This window comes from Lepidothrix coronata, unplaced genomic scaffold (assembly GCF_001604755.1).
Source record: "Lepidothrix coronata isolate B3197 unplaced genomic scaffold, Lepidothrix_coronata-1.0 Scaffold115, whole genome shotgun sequence".
NCBI lineage: Eukaryota > Metazoa > Chordata > Aves > Passeriformes > Pipridae > Lepidothrix > Lepidothrix coronata.
This window is the reverse complement of record NW_016690295.1, coordinates 273,135-294,289: the sequence shown is the minus strand read 5'-3', so window position 1 is coordinate 294,289 and position 21,155 is coordinate 273,135. Positions and strand designations below refer to the sequence as shown.

Genomic DNA, 21,155 nt, shown 5'->3' with positions numbered 1-21,155 from the left:
GGTCGCAGCGGTGAGAGTCCTGCACCCTAACCACTAGACCACCAGAGGCCCCAAAAGCTGTGTAATCTGCATTGTAACCACATGTTTGAAATGGCCATGGCTGATTTGGGTAAGGCTTTTGTGGACAAATAATAATTTCCAGAAAGGAATGACTGAGGGACAATTTCAATAAACGTGTGTGCAGTAAGTACAAAACTAGCATCCAACACAACTGTTAATGTATTTCCTTTCCCTGCTGCAGATGTCCAGATTAATTCATGTAAACCAGACCCAACCACAACAACATTTCCTTCATCAAGTGCATCAACGGACTCGACTGCACATTCAGCCTCTGATTTCACTGAGAACATCACAGCAGTGCCCACTGTGGCTGAGCCAGAGCAATTCCTGAAAAACAGAAGGTTTCGTGTCATATGTGTAACTGAAACGTTACCCACAGAGGGGACCACCACAGCACTGCCAGAGGAATCCTCTGCGACCGCCTCTCCCAGCCACACTGCCCGTTCTGCCTTTAAGAACGACTCCGTCATCTTTGGAGGTAAAGGCCTTGTGGGGCAGTTATTTCATCAGGAGAGTGACTTATGTAGAAGTTAGTTGTCAATCTGTTTGCTGCTATTTTTGGTTGCTGCTCCAGCATCCATTTTGATGAACCTGGAGGCAGAAGAGAAGTGTTAGGGTTTTGCAGAAGCAAAGCTTACAAGGCAGAGGATTTTAAAATAATTTTTAAGTAGAAGTAAGGTCTGGTTTTATACTCTTTGATAATATTTTGATATGAAACAGTGGAAGTTCCTTCTGGTTAATGTGATTTGGGGTAAATACATCTCTAAAAAAGCCTTGGCAAACACTATGTGCTCAGAGTAGTGGAAAATTCATCAAGCTCTTAAAAACAAAGAAGTTTTAAGGAGAATTGTTGTTATCTAAATATGGAGGTGTTCTCGAGATGTGAGATGTGAGTAAGTAACCCTAAGACATAGCAATGGAGAAATGGACTAAATATGAGGAAAAGAATTCCAACTGTAAGGATAGTTAATCCCAACAATGTGTTCTCTTAGGCAGGTTGTAAAAACTCTCCAATGAGCAGATTAGACAAATATCTGTCAGGGATTGCCTAAATACCTGTTTTAGTCTCTCTTGAAAAAATGAGCAGGAGTAACTCATCTTTTGAGATTCCTAATACCTCTATTTTTGAGTTGATGTGTATGTTCTCTTACATTAGGCTGGTTTTAGAAGAATCTGGATTTATGCTCACGAGCCTTTAGAAATTCAGCATTACGTACAAATAAAATTCTATGATTATATCACTTTTATCTCCAGGTGTCCCCATTGCACTTCTTGTCCTGGCAATCATCTTCTTCATTATTTCAGTTGTCCTAGCAGTCTGTTATATCAAAAAGTAAGTTGGTGGGTTTTTTTTTCTATCTTAGACTGAGTTAACCCCCAGAGTACAACCAGTGAATATTTAAAACATATAGCTAAAGAGCAGAGAAGTAATGATGATGACAAAAAAGTGAAGCACAGAGAAAAAAAACCTTAAACCCTGTTGCTGTACAGATAAGTTTGTTGTTGCTGTTGCCATTCTCTGCTTTAGAAAAGGAACCAAAGACAAATATTGCCTATTTTTGATTGGTCAATCACGTCTGGTGTGAAACATTTCCAAGTGTGTCAAAATAACAACACTGAATTGTGCATCTGTTCATTTACAAGCCTGTTTATGCAGTTTTATCCCTCTTTTTCTAATATGTCAGACTCGAGGTGAAAGATTTTATAATTGCACTGTGATTGTGCTCGGAAAAAAAACCAGTTGAGCTCATTTGTCATGTGTAAAGATCTTCAACACAGTGCATCACTAAATCCTATCAAAAAGTTGTGCATTTCTCATATCTTAGCCTGGACAGCTTTACTGTTGTGTACCACAAATCCTGAATATATATTGTCTGTTTTAAAAAAAAAATACTAAAATATTTCTTTAGAAAGCTTTGTGCTTAAAAAAACCACAAAGATCTAGCATGCCATCATTCTCTGTGAGATTTTTGCATGAGCATGGCAGAGTAAGTTAATTCTAGGTATTTTTCACTGTATTTCCTGAGTGATACTACCAAACTATGTCAATGTTTCTGCTTTACTATCCTTTTCTTTTCCATTTAAAGGTACAAGAAAACCTTCCCATTTTTAAACAAGACTCAGGAAAAAGAAATGGTTGGAACTGTTGCTCTCAAAGAGGCAAAGTTAAATGACAAAACACCTGAGAAGGAAGCACAGACTAATGGAAGTAAGGTAGAAGAGTCTAAAACTAAGCCTGAGGCCACAGTAAAATGTCTAGAAGCAGAAGTTTAAAGCAAAGAATGTACAATTCTTGATGGAAATATAAAATTAAGCACACAGAACTTTGCAATGCTTTTAAACTTGGCTGATTGTGAATACTCATGAGTATTTTCTCTATCTTAACATGTGAAACCTTGTTTTTTAATAATTACATCTTTGTCTGCAAATATTCTTGCAGGAGGACATGGTATCTTATTTACTTGAAATAAATAAAAAATCCATATTACAGCTCATTTTTCATCTATAATAAAGAAGTAATTAGGAATATGCTATTAATGACATGCACTGTGTTAACTATTTGCATTGAATTCAGACCAATATATCATTAAAAGGTTTTTATATCCAGCTGGAGGATGTCTGCTAACTTAATGTCTAATATAAAATGATGATACTGTAGTTATTCCTCATGTAGATCAGCTTATTTCCATCCAGTAGTTGCACACTGTTTTAAAAAAAGTCTGTTTACAAACAGAAGAAATAGTTCTGTTTACAAGTGCGTGAAAAACCAAAGGATTAACCCACTGTCATTCAAATACCCAAGAAAGGGTACAAAGATGTTGATGTCTATATATACAGCAATAAATAACTTTCACACCTTCATCCTATCATAATTTTATTTATTAAAACCAGTATCATCTTCTGCAACAGATATAATGACAAGGGTGGGGAAAAAAGCCTTGATCTGTATCTCAACACTTATATTTGAGATATTTTGTGTATATTTAAGTGTGGGTTTCATAATAAAGGTCTCAGGTGGTATGGGATGTTTACAGTGCTTCATAAAAAATAAAGTATGGTTGGTATGTTTGTCTGGACAATTTATTCTCATGAAAACTGTCTCACAGTAAAAAGGACTCATATAATCTTAATGTTACAGAATTAATTAGTTATAAAAGAACAACACTTGCAATTTATCAAATATTTTCCTGAACAAACGATTTGGATGACTTATTTTTATATGTCAACGAGATTATTACGGCAAAGACAGTTTCTTTTTACATCAAGAAGCTTGAAAAACATAGTCTTAAATAAAATAGCAATAGAACTGCTCACTATATTGTGTTTTCAACAGTGTAGGATACTGGGTTATGAACTTTGACATTTTTCATTCATGTAAGTTTAAAAATTGCCCAGCGGTTATATATTCCACTAGATAGTGAGTTACAGTTTATTGCTGCACTAGAGAGTCCCTGTGTTGCTTTTTGTTTTCTTCTTCTTCTTCTTTTTTTTTTGTTTTTTTGATTACTCAGCAATATTTTATGGCTTCAGGACTCTGGACTGTGGTGACGCACAGTCCACCACTGCCATTAAAGCCTTACTACTGCAGAAAGACTGTGACTCAGTACTGCTCTAAAAACCACTCTTTTCAGATGTCCATTGGCAGAACTTGAGCAGCTAAATGTGCAGCAGAGGACAGCACTAAAAACACAGCCTTCCCACTCAGATAAGTAACTGTTCTCCTTGCAAAATACCACAGTAATGCCTTCTGTCTCTCCTGGCAACCTGAATGAAAGCACTGTGTGAGAGAGCAGGCAGCACAACTAAGGCCATCAGGAGGGGCCACAACCAACACTTGTCATGATGGTGCCAGAGCAGTAAATGGGCCTAAGGACAAAGACAAAGCTAGTGGATTCCAGGTAGCATTTGATTTTTTTTGTGACATATTATAATCTCCATTCTGCCTCTCTTTTCCATGTTTTAGAGATTAGAAATTACCTGTTTCTCTATTCTCTCCCCCTACCACCAAGGGATAATAATCTACCTCTCACTCTCCTGCTAACATTACCTCTGTTCCACAGATACCAGGTTCCTTTTCTCTCAGATTATCTCATTCACATGTAAAGAAATTTGGAGAATTGTTCTGTAGTTTCACTCTGGAAGTTTGTTGCTTCTGTTTTAGAGCTAAATAAGGATGCTTTTTTCACCCTGAAGCATTTGCTTGCTAAAAAAATCTATACTAGCTGTTGTAATAAGATATTGCCTTAACCTGTGTCTTGTTTTATCATATACTTTAGAAACTCATCCTCGTCTTCCCACTGACAGCTGACCAATGCACATGGCCTGATCTGCCCTTCCTTTCCATTACACAATTTATGCCAAACTACAAAGAATATAGGACCTGTTACACTGCTCTGTATGTAATAAACGTAGCTCTAAGTACTAATCAACAGTTACTGTATTTTATATTGTCTGTATGTAGTGACATACATACATCCATACATACTGTATGCTCAGTCACATTCAAATGGGAAAGTACAAAACATTCTTGCTCATTTGTATTGGCTTTGCAAGGGATGTACTACTACAGTGCAGACAGGAAACATTTATTTAAGTATCAAGACAACTGGAGGCAGCAGAAACTTAAGAGAAATTCTTCATTATGTTTCTGACTTTTCCTAAGTGTTGTGCTTTTCTTTTTACAAGACCTTCTCAACAGCTCTGAAGTTCCTTGATGTGTCAGAAATTGTATTATGTTCAAGTACCTCATCCCACCGAGCAGGAGAGCACAGTTTGTCCTGTCACTTGACAGTAACACTACTCAGATTCCCACACTGAGGCTACAGATGTTTGCTGACCTTAGGTGAAAGGGGTGCTTGGCCTGCAGGAAATACAGCAAGGTTGCCAGTCCAGCCCAATCCCTGTCTGGAATACAGGGGTGTCTTTATCATGGGAAGTACGTGTGTCTATGTGTGAACAGAAGTGGGCAGGAAGGGGAAGTACTACTCCTTTTCTCCTCTTTAAATTAAGTAAAAAAAAATTAAATAAATAAATCGATAATTAAACATTGCAACACCAGGATGTGGATGACCCAGAGGATGTTCTAGGATGTCTGTTCCTCGGTGGCTTGTTGTCCTTTATGGGTGTTGGGTTTTTTTGTGAAAAGGTCAGTGAGCATTGACCTTTGCCATACACATCCACCACCCACATCCTCCCTGCAGACCGGGATTTGCACCAGCAGCCGCTGGCCTGGGATGATCCCACCGAGGCAGGAGCTCACGCTCCATTAAGCATCATTTAAATCGCCATTTATTAGAGATCATAGGAAACAGTGAATAGTACAGGTGGTCCTACGTCCCCTGGGGTGCTGGGAACCCTGAGCAGGGCAGCACTGAGAAGGCGTCTGATGAGGGTGCAGAAAAGTGATCCTGTTTTGGTCAGTCAAGATATTACAGGATGTTTCTTTAAAAAAAAAAAAAAAAAAAAAAAAAAAAAAAAAAAAAAAAAAAAAAAACCAAACAAACAAAACCCCAAACAAACAAACAAAAAAAAAACCCAAACGAACAACTCTACAGAGCACTTTTGCTGCCTGACAGGCCGGGTAACAGCGAGGAGGCTCAGGGGGGACATCATTGCTCTCTACAACCCCGACAGGAGGCTGTAGCCAGGTGGGGGTCGGGCTCTGCTCCCGGAGAACCAGCGACAGCACAGGAGGACACAGTCCTAAACTGCGCCAGGGCACGTTTAGGCTGGACATCAGGAGGAATGTCTTCACAGAAAGGGTGATTAGACATTGGAACGGGCTGCCCAGGGAGGCGGTGGAGTCACCATCCCGGGAGGTGTTTGAGGAAAGACTGGACGTGGCAGGCGCTGCCATGGTCTGGCTGTCATGGCGGCGATCGGTCAAAGGCTGGACTCCATGATCTCAGAAGTCTTTTCCACCCCAACGGGCTCTGTGACTTTGCGAACGCTCCCGCAGGACCTTCTCCCCATTCCCAGCCCCGCTCCCGCTCCCGCCATGTCCCGGGGGCGGTGCGAGCCGCGCGATGGCGTCACCCGCGCGCGCCGCCGGCCCCCCCGCGCGTGCGCGGAGCGCGGCGCTGCGGTGCCCGTGGGGCGGCGGCGGCTCCGCGGGATGTGCCGGGGCTGCGGTGAGCGGGAATGCCGGGACCGCCGGGACCGCCCGCCCGCAGCGCTGGGCCGGGGGGGCCGGAGGGTGCGGGCAGGGCCGGGCGGGGGGGGAGCGGGCGGGACGGGGCGGAGACGCCGCCGGGCTGAGCGCGGCCCGTCCCGCGGCCGGCGCTGAGGGCCCGCGCAGGGCGGGGCGCGCCCGGGCCGCGAGGGGCTGTGCCCGGGCCCCTCAGGGCGGCTCGTGGGTGTGCGGGTGAGGCAGGGTGTGTCGGGTCCTGGAGGATACACCGCAGGGAACATTTCTTAGAACCACAGAACATGCCGAGTTGAAGGGGACCCACCGGGAGCACCGAGTCCAACCCTTAACCCTGCACAGGACACCCCGGGAGTCACACCGTGTGCCTGAGAGCGTTGTCCAAGCGCTTCTCGAGCTGTGTCCGGCTCGGTGCTGTGACCACTTGTCTGGGGAGCCTGTTCAGTACCCGACCACCCTCTGGGGGAAGACCCTCTTCCCAATAACCAGTTCTGCAGACATCCTCGCAGGCTTTTTTCCCACAAAACTTCTCAGTGCTGGGATACAAGTGCTGAGCTGGGCAGGCCCGCACACGGCAGGTGCTCCCTCGGGAACGCGGCGTTCGAGCTCCGGGGAATGCAAACCCGAGAGATCGGGATGAGGAGTCTGGGCAGAGTGACGGGAGGTGTTGTTGTGAGGTGGTGCTTGACGTGTATCTGCTGGGCGTGTGCTCACCAAACACGGCCCGGGGAGCGGGACAGGAGGGGACTGCAGCGTTATTGGGAAGGAGAACAGTGACTCCACTGGGAGCACATCTGTCTGGGAATAGAAATCGGTCACAGCTCAAGCCGTAATTGGGAACTTTTATTTTACGTTGAGAAATGCCCTAATCCTTCACAGAATGCTCTGGCAGGAGCTCCCTTTGTGTGCTGTGTGTTTCTCACACCGTGGCAGATCTCGACAGCTGTAGGTTGTGTCCCTGGGTGGGTTTATACCCAAGTGTAGCTACAAGAAACTACAGGGTGAAGTTGTGGTTCTCGGGGGTGAACACCTCATAAGGTGTTTGTAATGCAGCTGTTATCTGTATTAATGCAGATTAATCTGTGTTTAAGCTCAGGTGGGTGTGCTGCAGTTAGCTGGGCATTGCACACCTCTGCCCGGGGAAGTCTTAAAGGGGTGTGAAGCGATGGTTTACATTACAAGTGATGAACTCAGCAAAGGGGCATTTGGGGGAAAGTCAGATCAGAGGGATCAGAGAGAGGAAGTGGATAAAGACTGGGAAGGCACAGGGTAAATCCTTATCAGACAGCTAGGGGAATTTCTAAATTGGTTTATACTGACATGGATTCCTTGGCTTACCAGTTTCAGAATGCTGTGGGAGTTCTTTTGATCTGCCAATGTAAGTTTGATGTAAGAAAGCTAATCCCTAATGTAATGTCTATGTATAAACAGATGTAAATGTGCTTATTTGCAGACATTCACATACAGAAATATTTAGGATAAACAAAGATTGTCATAAATTACCATTGTCATCTTAAGATTTTTTTTTCCATTTCATTGGATGTATTTATATATGTGTGCGTTGGAGCTGAATCTGTGTGAAAAATAGAAATACTTTAATATAGGTATTGCTGTAAGAAAAATAATACATTTTTTATAAGTTTAATGCCACTTTCCAGTCACTTCCAAGTGTTCTGCTTCATTGCTGATTTGACTGTTCAGGTTGTGTTACTTGTAGAATAATTATTGTAGACTAGTTAGTTGGTGGCTACATTCTTACACTAAAAGAAAATGACGGAGTAGCCACTCAAAACCATGAAATGTAACTCTCTCAAATATTTTTAGCAGAGACTCTGCAAATGAATGAGAACTTCTTTCTACAGAACTGAGGTGAAGAACTTCACCATGGGTCAACAAATTTCAAACCACACACAAACTGTAATTAACAAGTTGCCAGAAAAAGTAGCAAAGCACGCCTCTTTGGTTCAAGAAAGTGGTTTCCTAACCTATGAAGAGTTTCTGGGAAGAGTAGCTGAACTTAATGATGTGTAAGCCTTACTTTGTTTCTTTCTCTTTTTTGTCATGTTTTAGAGACCTTATATGCAATATATTATTCTGTGCTGGCTAAGCCAGAACTGGCCATATGCCTTTGGGATGTTTCCTTCAGTTCTTGACGTTTCTATAATGGTTGTAATTATACTTCAAAACCAAAGCCATTTTTCCTCCTTAAACTCACTTTTCTCCAATGCTCTTCTTCCAGCAAGCACTGCTCTCACTTGAAGTTCACAGGAGACAGACATTTAGCGGCACCTTTTTGCTAAAGTGTTACTTGTCTCCCTTTCTCTTCTCCCTTCCACCATCCACCTAAGGACATAGTGTTGCTTCCTCTCTGCCTGTCACTTGGGGTAGGAAGTAGCAGTGGGAGCCTTGTAAGGACAGCACAGCAGCAGGAGGAAGGTGGCACCTGAGACACAACTGTTTGTGGCCATCTCTGCCCCCTCTGCGAGGCTGTTCCTCGCTGAGGATGAGCCGTGTCTTACTGTTGGGAACCAGTGACCTGGATAATCCCCAACAAAAGGCTGCATAAGTAAGATTTTTCATAGCCTGCCTTTTGTTAGACCAGTGATGGTAAAAAGAAATGAACAGAAAAGCAGAGTTGTCATTTTTACCCTGCATTTATGCTATAAAATAATAGTGGTAAAGCAAAGTGGAAATGCACACACACTTTGTAGTGTTTGATGTTTAACTGAAATGTGACTTTGTGTTCAGTTTAGAAATTGTCTTGGAGAGTGTCATATATTTGTGAATGACCTTCAAGAACAGATAGCTGTCTTCTGGGGAGACGTTATATAAATAGATTTTGAAGAACATTACTTGATGTTTTGCACGAGAATCTAGGCACGTATCAGTATAATTAACTCCAAAGTACTGCTATTCAAGTGTTTTTTCCTTTAGAGTGTTTACTTAAGGCTGATTGTAATACAGCTTGTTCTGGTTCTTATGGTATAGACCGTTGTGTCTGTGTTCCATTAAAAAATTAAAAAGAAAACCTCAGGTCACCTGACACTTTCACCTGACTGCATCATTGTTAATATATACTAACCAAAATACACCTCATCTGCATATGTTGGTATTCACAGGCTTTTTTTTTTTTTTAACATACATGATGAGGAAATAACCTTTTTAGATTGAACACAAGGTTATATGATTACTGTAATCAACAGTGAGAGCATATATAAATTAGAATGTCTCTAAAGTACACTTGCTTGCTGATGCTGGATCAAAAGACTTGCACATCATTTTCTGAAGTTTGCTGTGCAATTTGAAGTGAAATGGATTGTGTATTTTATATTAAATGACATGCTGAGAAGGTCATTACTCTTCACTTTGATGTCTGTGGGCAGTATTGCTAAAACCTCTGTAAGGATAAAGAGCAGACAGGTGAACAGTAAATAATCCCACCGTGGCTGAGGCTGCTGATCTTTGCACGTCTATCACACGGTGTAAAACTGATGTTGCTTTATTTCAGTACTGCAAAATTGGCTTCTGGACAAGACAAACATCTGTTATTTGAAGTGCAGCCTGGTTCTGATACTTCTGCTTTCTGGAAGGTGATAGTTCGGATCATATGTACTAAGGTAGGTTTGACAGTTTTAATTGGATTGGCGGTTCGTGTGCAGGTGTTTGAGGGCTGTCACTTTGACTGGTAAAATCCAACACCTGCTACGTATATTTTGATACAGATGATGTATTCAAGGATGCTGTTGGAGATAAATTAAGTCTAAATTATAAGTTTCTCCAAAAAGTACATTAACAAAAGCATTTTTATAACTAAGTTTAAAGGATTGGTCTCTTCCAGTGGAGCACTTACAGCCCTTTAGTTGCAAATTTGGATGATCTGTGAGGTCAAATTATCCAATGGTACAGCAAAGTGGGAACTATGTAGTCTGATAGTAGAAGTTAGTCAGCAATTTCAGGCATTATTAGTTGAGCTAGTGTGGCTGTATATGGTGTGATTCCTCAGAAAACCAATCTACAAGTTAAATGTTTAACTTAGGAGGAAGACCATCACAAAAACTTAAAAAGTTTGCTCTTTCTAATGAGATTTTCCCCTCTGTATCCTGTAAGTAATGTCCTTAAATGGTCCTGAAGCCACTGAGCAATCTTAACATGCAGTTAACCAAGCCAACCCTCAAACCTTTTTTGAAACTAACAGATTGTACTTTTGTGTTTACTCTTAGTTTTCATTAAGAAAATGAAATCATTGTAGGAAATTTTAAGTTCAAATATCAAGTGGCTGATTACTCTCGTCTCCGTTCTAAGTTTAGTCCAGTTTTCTAGGCATTAGGTCCCTCCTCACAATTTAGTTCATTTGACTAATGATGGTGAGTGCCTTGGCCTAAAAATGTGGTCCTCTCTGTGCCATTCCCCGAGCTGCAGCAGCTGTGTGTGCAGCTCTTAACTCTGCTGAAGCAGACTGTGACTTGCTTACAAGGTGATGGACACTTGGGAAGGTGGCTGCTGCCCCGGGAACTACAGTGCATTAAAAACATTGTGAGCAATGTCAGGTTGAAATCTGATAAGTAATTGTGAACAATTCTTGTATCTTAAGATAAATAAAACGAGTGGCATCGTGGAAGCTTCCAGAATCTTGAACTTATATCAGTTCATTCAACTTTATAAAGACATCACCAGTCAAGCAGCAGGAGTTCTTGCACAGAGTGATACTTCTGAAGAAGCTTCTGAGAGTTTGACGTCTCTGTCATCGTGTCAGGCCAGCTTGTGGATGGGAAGGTATTTTGATACACTTTAGCTTCTGACCACAGCTACTACCTCAGTATTTTGGAAGTTATGTTTAAAACCTGAACTACAAATGCCTAAGGATCAGAACTGCTTGCTCTTGGCAGCTGCAGGCTCTGTATCACCTCAGACAGGAATAGAACACCTTCTCTTGCACCAAGGGGTCTGTACTTGGGTGAAGTCCTGTTGGTGCTGCCATACCTCAGCTTCAGAACAATCCTTTTAATGATCAGTTCTAATATAAACATGGTATATGTTGGATCTCCTGAATTAGGAAACAGGAGGAAATGGAATCAGCTGCAGCTGCAAATCTAGGGGGTTTGACAGTGTTTGTTTAAACAGATTTTGTTATTGTTCCACTTTAACTTTCTCTTCCTCTTACGTTTTGGCATATGAAAGTTCCCATCTGTTGCCACTAGAAACTCATCAATTAGGGTAATAATTTAACTTGTAAGACTGGAAAAATGTGAACTCTCACACATGTTGACATTCTGCTTTGTTAACCAGAGGAAAAACAAAAGACTGAGGTCAACATCTGCAATAACTTCAGTTCAAACTGAATATAACAGCAAGAAGCCTGTCACCCTTTCCCTATGTGGAAGTGTTGCTACCAGTAATTCCTTAGTTTTCACTTCCTGAATTAGTTCAAAGTCAGTTTTAAGTGAGGTAGAGTTAGGCTTTACAAGAAAAAGTAATAAATGGTATTATTCTCTGTATTAACCAGTGAAGGGCTGGTAGCCAGGTATTTTAATAAAACCAGCTGAGCTGTTAGAATTCCAAAGGAGTCAGCTGTGCTGTCACTCCACAGATAGTGCCCACTGGTTTTTCTAAGTCAGTGGATTGCAGAATGTTATTATTTTCATTTAATTTAATTTCCTGTTTCTCTGATTTGGGAACAAACAATCTTAAATTACTGGCTGTTCTAAGTTATTAGAATGCTAGAATAAAGTAGTACATTGTGGACATGTTCCAAAAAGCTTATTTTCCTGTTCTTTCTCAAAGTTATACAAGAACACACATTCAAACAAACCAACCAGACAAAACAGACCCCAAATACTTATGCAAAACAGCTTCATATATTGCTAAAGTCAATGAGTAAAATGAAAGGTTTCCTATGTGAGTTTCTTTTTCAGTTTTCAGATTTTGAGGTGGGGGAGATGAGCATCCTTCTTGTTTGTAAACTTGGTAGTATTAGTGACATAATAACAGAGGTGTAATTGAGTGAGCTTGTGTCTTATCCAAGTTTTTCAAGTCATTAAGGAAAGCACAGGCTGAAGCACCTTCAAGTGTTTTACACAAAGAAAATCTTCTGTTTTTCCGAGATAATCACCTATTTGCCCAAATTCTTCTCACCTTTAGTCATTTTTCAGATCTGCAAAGTCAGCTGTCTCTGTCTAAAAATAGCAAATGTTGTCTGGTTCATTCTTCTTATCTTAATTCTTCCATTGGAATAATACCCCCTTTCTCCACAACATCCTATTCAGAGCGTTCCAAAATATGCATAAGTGGTTTATGCTTTCTGATAATGAAGGGACAAGCATTTCCTTAGTCTGCCTCTCTTTAGTTTTACCTTTTCTTCAGGAACTTAGTGTTATGACTAAACCTTAGTTTGCAGAAACTTTATAAATAGGGCTTGTATAATTGCTTGTATATTAAAGCAATATACCCTAGCAAATCTCAAAAATTGAAGTGCTGTCAAGGGTTAGTACTCAGAGTTGCATGGGGAGGGAAATGAAAGGGAACAGATCCAAAAAACATAGTGTGCTACCCAAAAGGTAAATTTTTTGTGGAAACTGTTGTCCTCACTGTATGCTAATCACCATCTGTAAAAAAAAATCTCCTGTGATTTCAAAGTGAGGTCTCAAAAGCAAGTTGAAAAAGGAACCCCAGGGACCTACAGAAAAATAAAACAGGAGCATGTTAACTGCTGTCCATTAGCTGGCTAATCTGTACAGTTAAAAAATGAGGCTGTATTTGACAAGCTCACCAGATGCCTAAGTGGTCTGGTCAAGAGTCATTAAAGTGACTGTCTCTCCTGAAATGCCATCTGTTCTAGAACGCTGTCTTGGTGCCTCAAGTCAGAAAAGGGATTCCCAAATCAGGATTTTTGGACAACCTAAGCAGTTCAGATCACTTACTTGGTTGTTTTAGAAATGAGCCATGCCTATAAAATTAGGGAACTTTCCATGTCTAGTTAGGTCAGTGAAAGCTGAGGATTCTCTGCACCTTTTCACACTTCAAAAGTCTTGATGATGCTTATATTTGAGATACTACTTTTAGGGACTTTCCATAAAGATTTCTATTATTTGGGAAAAAAAGGAAGACAGATAAAATGGCAATGTCTGTCTCGGGGAGTGATCTAATTTTTAAACTTCCCCTGTCGTAACAGTCCACTTGAGATTCCTAATTTGAGGAACAATCATGCTGAGCATATTGCAAGCTAAAACTTTTCAGCTCAACGAGCAGCTTAGCTCCTGGCATCTTGATGGCATGAGAAATCAGTGAACATGCATTCTAGTAGGGATCCTCTTGATATGCATGTTTTTGTCTAGGACATAAGCCAGCACACAGAAATTTGGCAAAGTTGGTTATGAAATAGTTCAGCCTGTGAAAGGAAGGCAGGTTCTTCTCCTGCCTTTAATGCAAACAGTGATTCTGTTCATTTGCCCAGTCATGTGATACAGTTACAACTCCTCACGCTTCCTTGTCGATAACCCTTCTGAAAAGGGATTTACAGAACCCTTTTGCAACACCTGACACGACAAAATAAAAGCATATTCTGAGTTGAGTTCCCACACTGCTGTTTGCTGTCAGCTTGAGGCCGTGTCTGCTGACACAGAACTAGTCCATTCACAAATTACAAGCACAGGTGTTCCTTTCTGTCCATCACTAATTATTGTGAAAAATGTAGTTACTAGGGCATAAATTTAAAACACGTGGAAGAAAATAGTGTCTTCTTTTCTGCAGGGTTAAGCAGCTGACAGATGAAGAGGAATGTTGCATTTGCATGGATGGGCGTGCCGATTTAATCTTGCCGTGTGCTCACAGTTTCTGCCAGAAATGCATCGATAAATGGTAATGCATATTGGAGAATTTTAATTATTTTGCAGTATGTACTGGTTACCTGACATGTTTCAGTTTGGTCTGACGGATTCCTTAGCTCCCATATAATTTAATATCTGAAGGTATTTCCAAGCTAACGTGCATACGATACATAACAAGCTTGAGTAAAATCAGACCACAGCAGAAGGAAAGCAGGGTTTTTAAACCTTACAAAGAATTTCATTTTGGAAAAAAGGGGTGTGAAAGTGCTTTTCAGCATTTTTTTTGTAATTTCTTATGCCTTTTTATTCTTCTAAAATTAAATTATTCTTGCTCAGAAACTAGAGAAGACAGTACATGTGGATGCTGGCATGTTATGCTTCACAAAATCTCAAAACTTGTAAGACTATGCAAATATGAAGGCAAGTTGGACTGTCTGTCGTTCATTTGGGAAATAACTACCAGAGGGACTTTTTTCCATATGTTATGTTCTCACTTCAAATACCATTTACTGATTTAAATGTATCGGACTTTTCCAGAAAAATATTTCTTCCCAATGGCAGCACCTTCAAATTTATATATAACATGTTTCCTACAGTGTTACGTTCAGCTTCATAGTAAACTGAGCAGCTTTTCAGCCTCTGGGTCTCTCTGATACTCCAGTTGTTGGAAAACTGAGAGAGAGAGACATTGCTTTGTGGAGGAGCAGAGCTCTTCCCTGGCCACGCAGGCATGCAAGGATAAGGCAGGTGTGCTGGCAGTCTGGCAGGAGGGGGTACACGTATGCTCTGCTGAAGGCCTTTTTTTTGCCTATTTTTGTATATAGTTTGTGCATCAGAATTTTGTTTTGTGGCTTTTCAAACACTTATCAAAGAAGTTGCTCTTACAATACCATGCTCCCACAAGGAAAAACCGTAGTAAAAAAATCACTGGGTCTCAGAATATAGCAAGTCATCTTTCTCTTCTGGGAAAACGTCTGAACATTTATCAGCAAGATAGGGCTTAGTTTAACCACTGTGGGGGAGAGTGGATCCTGTGCTGCTTTGGCTAATGGATCAGCTGCATTCCTAACTAAGTTCCAGTTATACCATTTTCTTTTTCTGGTAGGCAGTTTTTAAGGTTCATCTCTTCTTAATTTAGGCATATAACAGAGGCTCCCAGCTCAGAATCATAGTTGTTTGGGACCCCTGAGGTGGTGGAGGGGGATGGGGCCCTGAGGGACCAGGTCCAAACTTCAGTGATGTTTAGTTTTTACCCCAGGAAGAGGGGTTCTTCTCTTTATCTAGGAAGCTTTTGGGGTCTGTTTTCTGCAGTACCTCAGCTGAATATCTGAAGATAGGAAGAATTAATTTAGACTGTGGATTTCCATTTAAACTTTCCAGACAGGTAGCTAGATGCAGTCTGCTTAACCTGAACAAAAGATTATGAGGAACACTATTCCAAATTTTCTCTCCAATGGAGCTGCACTCAGAATTGTTGGCCAGTCTTCCTCACAAAGTTTTTAAAGAAAAAAAATAAGATAAGCGGTCTAATCCAGTTAACCTCATCGTTCTTGAAGTTCTCAGTGGGTTGATTTTTGGTTTCTGTGTGGGTTTTGTTTGTCTGTTTGGGGGCTCTTTTGGCTTTTTTTGGCCAGGAAGACACTATCAGTGAAAAATCCTCATGTCTCTTGACTTCCTGACAGGAGCGACCGTCACAGGAACTGTCCTGTGTGCCGGCGGCAAGTGACTGGGGCGGGTGATTCTTGGGTGGTCTCAGACGCACCTACGGAAGACGATGTTGCCACTTACATCCTTAACATGGTGGATGAGGCTGGCCAGCCCCACAGACCCTGACCCTGGCCAGGCTGAGCAGAGCAGAGCCACTTGAAGCTTTCGTTTCCATGGACGTCTGTTTTTACCTCCTGTTGCCGCTCTTCCAGAGTCCGTCTTTTCCGTCTCCTCTTGGCTGCTGTGAACCGATGCTGCTCCTTTGAAACACTGGGTGTATGAGCAAGTCTGTGTGTGTGTGTGTGTGTGTGTGTGTGTGTGTGTGCAACCCTAATGATCAAACTGCACCTTCAGTAAACTCTTTTGATATTAACAGTTCAACTACTAGATGAAGCAATTCGTAACAGCACAACCGCGACTGCTAACTGCTGTTTGAACATCCGAGTGTACTGCTGCAGAGATGAACCTTGTCAGATGGCTTGACCTCACAGTTCTTGCCCTTAAAAGCAGTCCCTGGTAGTCTCACAACAAACGTGAATAAAGGTGATGAGTTAGCACGAGTGATTGGTAATTTGAAATTTCTCTGCTGAAACTTGAAGATGTCCCACTGCCTGTTCTTCAGTAGTCAGTTATTGCTGCTTTTAGGGTTTACAGGCACTTATATCAATCTGATCTGTTATGACTTTTAGCATTAATTATTTTAAATCTGTTTTGGAGAGTGTAGACAGCTCTGTACATGTGCTTGTGCACTTCCCCTTATTCTTCTAACAAGACTTATCTCTTAGAATATTTTTATATGATGTTTAGCATAGTCTTATTAGCTTGGAAACATTAAACAGTTTCATACACAATCCTAAAAACAGTAAATCAGTTTCTCTATAGTTTTTGATAAAAACCAGCCAAAATTACTTCTAAACATTGGGCATGTCTGAAGAGAATGCCTTTATTTGAATTAGCAAATGAGGTGTAGTTTAGTCTGATGCTGTGGTTTTACCTGCTCCTCTTGAGTTTTTGAAGTGGTGAAATCAAAGTGATAAGGTGTACGAAGAGTTACAAGGTGATAGATAATCTGAGGGTGCTGTGCTTTATATCTACAAGTGCAATATGCTTTTATGTAGCAGAGGGGAACTTCAACAGTAATGTTGCTTGCAGCGAGATGTGCATGTGACAGCTTGGGAAGAGGGATGTCACAACTGGAGTGCAATGGCATTTTGTGTCTAGCAGAATAAAATCTTTAAAGAGCTCAGTTTAGGCAGTCTACAATTGTTAGTACTCGGGAAACCCATCTTAAGCCTCTTTTGCAGAAATAGTGTTAGGGAAGTGAACTGCTACTGCAGAGAATTAATTAATGAAGTTTTTTAATATATATTAACAAATACTACTTTTTCTCACTCAATAGCCTCAAGTTAAAATATACAAATGTAGCATTTGGTGGAATATCAGCATAAATCTTGCTTACTGTAAGACTGCATTTTTATTTACCATACTTGTTAAAATTCAGTGATGCCATAAGGTAAGGCCTTTTGTCCCAGACAGGTTCTGAACTCAAAGGCATGTGCACACATAGATATGCACATTTAGGTTATTTTTCTTAATTGGCTACAAAGTGTGAACTAGATCTCGAGAATCTCTCTATTATACTCCAGTTTGTTAAAGAATGTGCATAGCATATGGCACCTGTTTGAGCTTGGCTTATGGCACAGTTGTCAAATTTATAGACTTTAAGACAGATAAGCAACGTACTCTTCCCGTGTCTGTTATCTGAAAGCCAGTATGGCTTAGTGTGTAAATCTGTATTTAGCTATGGAAAAATCCATTTAGGAGTGTGTATACCTTAGAACTCATTTTTTTCCTTTGTTAAGCCATTGATAGCAATGAGATATTCTTCAGAAAATGTATGGAGTGTTTGGTTGTTGAAAATAGTTTGGTTGTTAAAGGCAGTCATTGTTTGGGCTGAAAATTGTTAATGGCCCAGGATTTTCCACTAAAACATTTGCAAATGTTCCTAATCACACACCAGTTTGGTTTCTTTTTGCTCTTTGAGCTTGCATTAGTCCATGTCCAGAACTTTAAAACAACCTTTGAATTTTTTAAACTTTTTATATCACTGGAACAGAAAGAACATCTAAATGAAAGCTTCAAGCTAACTTTATTTTTCAAGTATTTCAAGAATTATTCTTCTGAACTGAGATTTTATAAGTTGACTTTCTGCTGAGAACTGACATGAACTTCTTAAAATGTAATTTTATAATGATGCAAACAGGTTGTTAATTGCAGCATAATGACACTTGCAATTACAATATAAACTAATGCAAAAGTTATTTAAGTAGTGAAAAAGTAAACTTTGTATTCTGTACAGCTTTTTTTAATTAAGTTGCTGTAATTCACACTGCTGTGATGTAGGTACTGTAATGTGTGCCTTGTAAAATATATGTACTGTATGTTATATGGAAAAATAGGTATATTAACACTGAAAAACTAGTAATTTGGTATTGGTTGGTATTACTTACTCTGAAGTGCGACATTTAGCAAAGAAGTTTGGAAAAGGAATCCCATTGGCATGGACATGGCAATGAGTTCCAGAAGCTAGACCTTGAAAATGTGAATTACTACAAATAACTGTTGGTGGGGGGCATTAGAACAAATTAACTTCCTTGTGTTAAGTGAACATTTCTTACAGGTTTAATGTGAAATTGCAATTTAAACATTAGAGATCATATTAATGGCTAAGGACATTCCACTATATTAAACTTTGTGTATGAATTGTGCAATAAAGTTACTTTGGAAGAAATGTCAGAGTTCTTTTAAGCTTAAGGAATCTCTTGGATTTTCATACAACAGAAGTCTGAAAACTGAGTTTTAATCCAAATACAATTGCCTTGTACAGGTGGTGTGGTTAAAAGTCTGCCATTGTGAGTCAGAGCTCTCTGAAATTTTGAAGGGTGGTATTAACAAGGTGGCTTAATGAGCTCTGCAATAAAGACTTGCTCTGATTCTTCTTGAGTACACAAATAAATTGGGATATTCTGCAGTGAGGGGAAAAATAACTCTTAATTCTTAAAAGGACGATATTAAGGAGCAGGTTTCTTTAGGGAAAGGATTTTTACTTTTATTTTCAGAAAAGTGTGATATACTTTTTCCCCAAGTTATTTCATCATATTTCAGATGGTATTTTAAAGCTTAAGAATGCTAAGGTTTGGAATATTTTTGTCTTTTTAATTTTTCCCTGTTATTTATTTAAATAAGAATTGAATTATGTAATTAATGTAACTGTTTCCTCTGTCTAGTTACTTGGCTTACCTTGTTTGGATCTTCCGAAGCCAAGTGAGAAATGGGAGAGGAATTCATTAACAGATCAGGAAATTAAAATGGAAAAAGTGACCAGCTGACAGGCACACCAAGAGGTAGGTGTACTTGGGCAATTAGGAAATGTTTCTATTTACCAGTTGTCAGGTTTAGGCACCTTATCAAGGTAATGTGCATGTTTCTTTTTTCAGTGGGAAATGGTACATTTAACTTCCGTATCTTTCCTTTAAAGAGAATTTTATATATAATTATAAAAGTTTTCTAATCCCTACTCGTTCCAGTACTGGAAACCAGGGCAATCAGTGAGATCTCTGCTGTAGGTTTGAACTGAACTGTTAAATTCCACCCCTGTACAACTGTATGTGCCAAATGCATTATTTTTAGAAGGAACATTCAGCTGTGGTTCTTTGTGTCCAGCTGAATCCTGGAAGAGTAGCCTGCTCGGGGAGCCTTAAAGATGTTTGGTATAAGTAGGTTATGATATGTTAACTTGGCTGCCCTTACTCCTTGACACTGCATATACAGAACTCTTTAATTTTGTATCCACTAACTACTCACACTCTTCAGTGGAAGTAATTTCATTGTGACTAATACTACAGTAATTAATTATTTTTTCTGTTGTTAAATCATTCTTGAAGATAACTTACTAAAGGTTTTATCCTCACCCGTTTTAAGTGGGTGAAGGGAATTCTGCTTTCTTATGAGCATGTCTCAAAAATCAGTAATTTCAAAACTGGATTTTTGTTAACTGTCATTTCTTCACGTTTGGTTCTCAGGCCTAGAATTTACCATATGGCAATATTCTTTAAAGACTGAACATTCTTTTCCTGTCACGATGTGTCACTGAAATTATCCTGAATAGGACCCTGTGCTTTTCCAGTAACCACAGTGTGCAATCACCAGATAATGTTTTCCTGGGAACCAGCCCAGTGAATGTTGTATTTGTGAGGGATGTGACAGCACGTTCTGCTTTTTTATCTGAGCTGTCATGATTAATTATCGGATGTTTGCTTACATATTGCTTACCCCACTAACCTATGAAGATTCAAATATTTAACACTGGGCATGGGGTTTGTAGGTTTAATATAAAAAAAAATAAATTAGCAGTTTTGGGAACTTGGGTAGAACTTTGCACAGTGTGTGTCTGCTGGAATGAAGAATACAATCCAATGGGTAATTAATGGAGCACTCTGGTTCAAAGTGCTAGTTAAAAATGCAAGGTGCTTTTAGGAAGAAAGCCTAAAGTAGCTGGAAACCTGCCCTTCTGAAATCTGTGTGTGGAAGAAGGTAGGGGGTTGATACAACAGTCTGTGCTTCCATGCTGGTGTGGTTCTGACCCACTTAATAGACCTTCAAAAAAAGAGTCATGGTGAATGATTAATGGATTAGTGGTGTTGGTGTCTCGCTGTTATAAAATGTTCTCTGTGCTGTTTAACACTGGTATTTAGTGCTTTGATAGGTATGGGATTGCACATTCTCCAGTTACAGGAGAACCTGTGCTCTTGTGCTTCACTGGTGCTGCTCATGTACAGAAATAAGGGGCTTGTGTACTGGAAGAGATGACATTTTAATCTTCATCTAAGAATCCTTATAACATTTCTTACTGAAGTAGCTTGTGTTAAACTTTTCCTCAGTAGTCACCCTGATATCCTCCCTGCAGCAGGATATCTGTGTTGATACCATCTATTTAAATCAGTCACTTGATGGCTTCTTAGTTGTGTTTTGTCAGATAAAGCTGTTGAGGTACTCACAGAACCACAGCACTGCTGTTTCAACTGTGGGTGTCAGCACGGCTTTGCTGCTCCCAAACTCGGTGTTTTGACTCGCAGTTCAGTGCCCAGATGAGGCTGTAGGATCATGAAGAGCTGCTCCACGCCCTGCCCTGGTGCCCAGTTTGGATGATCAGGGAACTGGGGTGGGCACCAAGAGAGGGGGGACAAAAATGCAATTTCACCTTCAGAACTTAATGCCAGGTCCGAACAGTTGGTTTTCATTAATAGCTTTAATTCAGCTAAGCTTTTAGCACCTTTTCTTAAAATATTGCTTGTGATCTTTCTCTCCACTGGGGTGTTTTTCAGTTTTCATGCTGTGGTAGTCCTTTAGTTTGGTTTAGT

General features: G+C 40.2%; 2 protein-coding genes across 8 annotated transcripts in view; both read left to right on the top strand.

Moving 5' to 3' along the window:
• The window catches only part of LYVE1 (lymphatic vessel endothelial hyaluronan receptor 1), a 9,992-nt gene extending 6,597 nt beyond the window's left edge, over positions 1 to 3,395 (top strand). The window contains exons 4-6 of the mRNA XM_017824964.1: positions 242 to 538; positions 1,315 to 1,393; positions 2,148 to 3,395. Of these exons, the coding sequence (XP_017680453.1) occupies positions 242 to 538; positions 1,315 to 1,393; positions 2,148 to 2,334 (563 nt within the window). The 3' untranslated portion in view covers positions 2,335 to 3,395. The remainder of the gene's footprint in view (positions 1 to 241; positions 539 to 1,314; positions 1,394 to 2,147) is intronic.
• Positions 3,396 to 6,128: 2,733 nt separating this feature from the next.
• On the top strand, positions 6,129 to 18,526 carry RNF141 (ring finger protein 141). 7 transcript variants are annotated; one of them, XM_017825010.1, is made up of 7 exons: positions 6,136 to 6,191; positions 7,547 to 7,583; positions 8,030 to 8,232; positions 9,714 to 9,822; positions 10,797 to 10,978; positions 13,952 to 14,059; positions 15,711 to 18,526. In XM_017825010.1, exons 3-7 carry the CDS (start codon positions 8,048 to 8,050, stop codon positions 15,859 to 15,861), a joined length of 735 nt encoding a protein of 244 aa, XP_017680499.1. In that variant the 5' UTR covers positions 6,136 to 6,191; positions 7,547 to 7,583; positions 8,030 to 8,047; the 3' UTR covers positions 15,862 to 18,526. The 7 variants fall into 7 exon arrangements, with proteins under 7 accessions (XP_017680497.1, XP_017680499.1, XP_017680502.1 ...); XM_017825008.1 differs by lacking the exon at positions 7,547 to 7,583 and having other exon boundaries at positions 6,129 to 6,191; XM_017825013.1 differs by lacking the exon at positions 7,547 to 7,583 and having other exon boundaries at positions 6,144 to 6,191; positions 8,033 to 8,232.
• Positions 18,527 to 21,155: the final 2,629 nt, after the last annotated feature.

Bases quoted from the DNA above. Each gene is read 5' to 3' on its own strand.
- RNF141 (XM_017825008.1), top strand. From the start codon at position 8,048: ATGAGAACTTCTTTCTACAGAACTGAGGTGAAGAACTTCACCATGGGT. The intron at 10,979-13,951 runs GTATTTTGATAC...TCTTTTCTGCAG, and splicing joins GCCAGCTTGTGGATGGGAAG to GGTTAAGCAGCTGACAGATG. The intron at 14,060-15,710 runs GTAATGCATATT...ACTTCCTGACAG, and splicing joins CAGAAATGCATCGATAAATG to GAGCGACCGTCACAGGAACT.